The 3864-nt window shown below is 44.7% G+C and overlaps 1 protein-coding gene across 1 annotated transcript; it reads right to left on the minus strand.

Annotated features, from left to right (window-relative positions):
- Nucleotides 1–686: 686 nt before the first annotated feature.
- LOC119328251 lies at nt 687–3553 on the minus strand. Its single transcript, XM_037601257.1, has 4 exons — nt 3056–3553; nt 2713–2902; nt 1963–2178; nt 687–1139 (listed from the first exon to the last, which is right to left on the minus strand). Exons 1-4 carry the CDS (start codon nt 3472–3474, stop codon nt 909–911), a joined length of 1056 nt encoding a protein of 351 aa, XP_037457154.1. The 5' UTR covers nt 3475–3553; the 3' UTR covers nt 687–908.
- Nucleotides 3554–3864: the final 311 nt, after the last annotated feature.

Raw genomic sequence — 3864 nt, forward strand, 5'->3', positions numbered from 1 at the left:
TATATATGAGCTATTTGAGTGTGCCAGACACGTCAATGCGCTACTATATCTCTTGTGGTACACAGCGTGCATAGATGTAGCCATGTAGAAGAAGAGAAAGATGAAGCTGCCTGGAGTTGTAGAGAGAAGCCCCGACCTTAGTGCAGGAGACGCACAGTGAGACACTTGGCGTGTCTGCATATTTTGGGCTAGTTCTATTACGGTGGGATACACACGATGCTGAATGTTGGAGCAGAAACCGTAAGATGAGACTGGCGGGCATCACTCACGGAAACACACCTACGGACGGAGGTGGTGGCGACTAATTCATCCCACTCCCCTGAAATCCCGGGGTGGGGCTCCATTCCATCCAATCTTTTAATGACACCCCTCTCCGTAAGCCTAAGTCTGTTAAAAACTGCATGTAAGTGTAGCATAACTGGACTGGCGGGTATTGGCAACAGGGCGGCTGTGGACTAGCACGAGACCATGGGTCAATCGCCATAAATAGCAGTGATACAGTGATAGAGGTGCACACGGCGTAGCACCGTTAGGGCGACCATACCTAATAAACAGCAACAAGGACGCTTGGGAAGATGCGGATTGGCTGATGCTATATGGATATGGAAATACATGAACGTGATTACTCATTCTACTTTACTATCATATCAATACGATCTGTTTTATTCCGAAGTAAACAATCTCTGGAAACATCATTGAACATTGCGAAAGAGAAAAAGAAAGATGTTACACGACCGATTTGATTATGAAAGATCATAATGCAATAGGCATAGACAAGGGGGACACACCCTTGTTAGCTAGCCATCTTATTGCTGGAACAGCGGAAACGGGAAGAAATCAAACACCCTGATGATTAAAAGGAACATGCAGGTAGCTGCAGGCTGCAGCAGGGTCGGATACTGAATGATTTAGATGGTGTAAACACCAATTGAAGTGACGAAAACGTTATCAGTGTTTGCGAAGAAGCCCACCACGGTCTCGTCCTCCGGCACGGTATAGCTGAAATGTGGAGTGCCGATGTCACTTCCAAAAGGACCATACGTTTTGTGGGTGGTGACGATCTCAAATTTTGATAGCCAGCCCCCGCCTCTCTGAGCCCCATTGATCTTTTTCACAAACTCTGATGGGCCAAACTTTATCTGTAAAACAGCACATAATTAGTTAAGATGAAAAACGATGTATCATCAAGTATTTATTAATTAGGTGGCAGAACCAATGTTTTAAATAGCGGGCTATGCCAAATAGCGGCGGACCTCAAAATCAGCTATAGCGGAGCTATAGCGGGCCATAGTAGGCTATAGCGGGATGTTTGTACATGAAACCATTTAGCGGCACCGTGCTGAAAATGTTATAGCAAGGCTATAGCGGGGCTATAGCCGGCTATTTAAAACTATGGGCAGAACAAAAGATATATATAGCTGCAAACTCCATACCTCCCAAAAAGATATAATTCTAAAATAATGTTAGGTCAAACTATCTTAATTTATATAAAAACATATTATATTATATCATACTACTAAATAAGCAAGTATATGTACTCTCTCTGTTCTTTTATTTCATAGGTCGCAGTGCTTTAAGTCAAACATTACTAACCATCTAACGATTTTCGAAACATCCTTATAGTTTCGCAACATATATATGAATTATATACTATAAAAGTATTTTCAAAGTAAATCTAAAAGAAAAATCTTATATATGTTATGAATCTATATAGTCAAATATACAAATGTTTGACTTATAACAAAACTAACACGACATGTAAAAAACATAGCGAGTACGATTTTGCAGGTAATATATATTTTCATTACACTATATATATACCTATATTTGGAGTCTTACTGCTTGATAATATTTTCGGTAAATCAATGCCAAGTTTAGGTTAGTTTGAAGCCAGGCATAAACTAACATGATTTGCAAAACAACCACACCCCACATGCATGGTAAAATATGAAATCTACTCACTTCCGTCTTGCGCAAAGGATCAAGATGTACTCGACCCCAAGTACCAGTGGTGCGGATTTTCCCGTCTTCATCAACGTAGGAAAATTGGAACCCTTCAACGGCACCTACATGGTAGATTGTTACGTTTTCTAGACGTTGGGATTTGCCTTCCATTTCCCAAAGCAGGGAGCCTTTATTTCCACCAACTGTTCCTCTCTTTGTAGGTGCAGGGACGACCTGAATATGAAGGACCATGCATCATGATTCATGATTGTTGGTTTAGCCCAACAAAATGAGAGAGTGAAGGAATAAAGAAGAGAGCCAAACAGAGTCATAGGGCAAAAACGAAGAGTCCTCAACCTCTCCTCCCTCAACCCCTTTTACAGGGGGAGTTGGGAGACCAGGTCTCTTTATGTCTCACGGTAGGGTTTGTATTTACAGAAAATACCATGGTTTGTATTTACAAAAAAATACTACTAGGAGCAACAAATGGACCCTTGGTGGGGTTTGTATTTACAGGCTAAAAATGGCCGTCCAAATATGATTTTACAAGACCTACTACTAGGCTATGTAATTGAGACTGACATGATAGTAGGGGTCCCCAATGTATAACATATTCCAACAATGAGCTCGATTCGAAATAACAGAAAAGAAATGATAAGTATTTTACTGCATATGTAATGCAAAGTGATCAGATAACGAGAAGAAATTCAACAATGAGCTAGAATATATGATGCAAAGAGGGCGACCTGAAATTAATTACAGGTTTACCTCCTTCATGCGGCAGAAGAATTCAATAGTAAGCGCATGTGTTAATGTACTGTCTGTTACACTATATACTCTTCTCTGGATGATACCGCGAGCCATCGCGAATTCACCGGTCCCACCTACAATGGCCCACTCATTATCTGCCTCATCCTCATCATTAGCTCCCATAACCTGAAGAGTGGACGCTTCGAACCTGCATGCACAATATATATAATCGTTTTTGCTCCTAGATAATAATTAGGTCATTCTCAGCAGTGGTTTCATGCCCGGTAGACTCTCATGTATTATTGGCCTTACATGTAAAACAAAAACCATGGAACAAAACAATAATAGTTACTCTACGTACCTTTCGACCACAAACACCAGGGTGAACCAATTGCTCCATTTGCCGGCAAATGTGTGCATGCCGTGCGTTTTGGCAACCAGTTTCGCCTTGGGGCCAGGGCCGTCATAGATCCCCCAGTTGTTCACAGCAGTTTTACCTAGCCCAGTTACGGCATTAGGCTTTATCACATCCGACTGATTCGCGTCCCAGCCCGTCATGATCTGGCGCAGATACAGCCTGTCGACGTTCACCTTGGCGTTCTCCGCGATTCCACCGAAGCCACGAGTGACCTTGAAATTGGCGGAGACGGCGCCTATAGGGAGGCTTTTGCTCACAATGGGAACATCGGAGAGGACACCGATGGTCTCCATGGTGGGGTCGTCGGAGACGTCGCCGCAGGTCTCCATGGTGATGGTGGGTTCATCGGTGGGTGTGGCCATTGCTTGCTAGCTAGTGGTGGCGGTGCGGTACTTGACTCAACTTGTGTAAGTTGTCTTTCTATGGAAGCTGATAAAACCAGGTGCGTACGTAGTCCTATTTATAGCCCCGGGTGGAACTGCAAGCTAGCTCAAACACGAGGGAGGCGTGCTGCGGGCTGGGCCCCTTGTGGGCGACGGAGGGGTGCGTCAGCAAGGAGATGGCGTGCGACACGCCGGAGCGCCATGTGTGGTGGGACGTCTACAGCCCCAGGGAGGCCGCCGACGCCCTCGTCGCAAACTGGTCCAGGACGTCGTTGTCGGACTCCGGCGCCGGCGCAGGCGCGCCACGAGCATCTGTGGCTGCGTATGGCAGACCAGAGAGCCGGCGTATGGACGTGTGAGTGATGGACA

Source organism: Triticum dicoccoides, chromosome 7A (genome assembly GCF_002162155.2).
Source record: "Triticum dicoccoides isolate Atlit2015 ecotype Zavitan chromosome 7A, WEW_v2.0, whole genome shotgun sequence".
Taxonomy (NCBI): Eukaryota; Viridiplantae; Streptophyta; class Magnoliopsida; order Poales; family Poaceae; genus Triticum; species Triticum dicoccoides.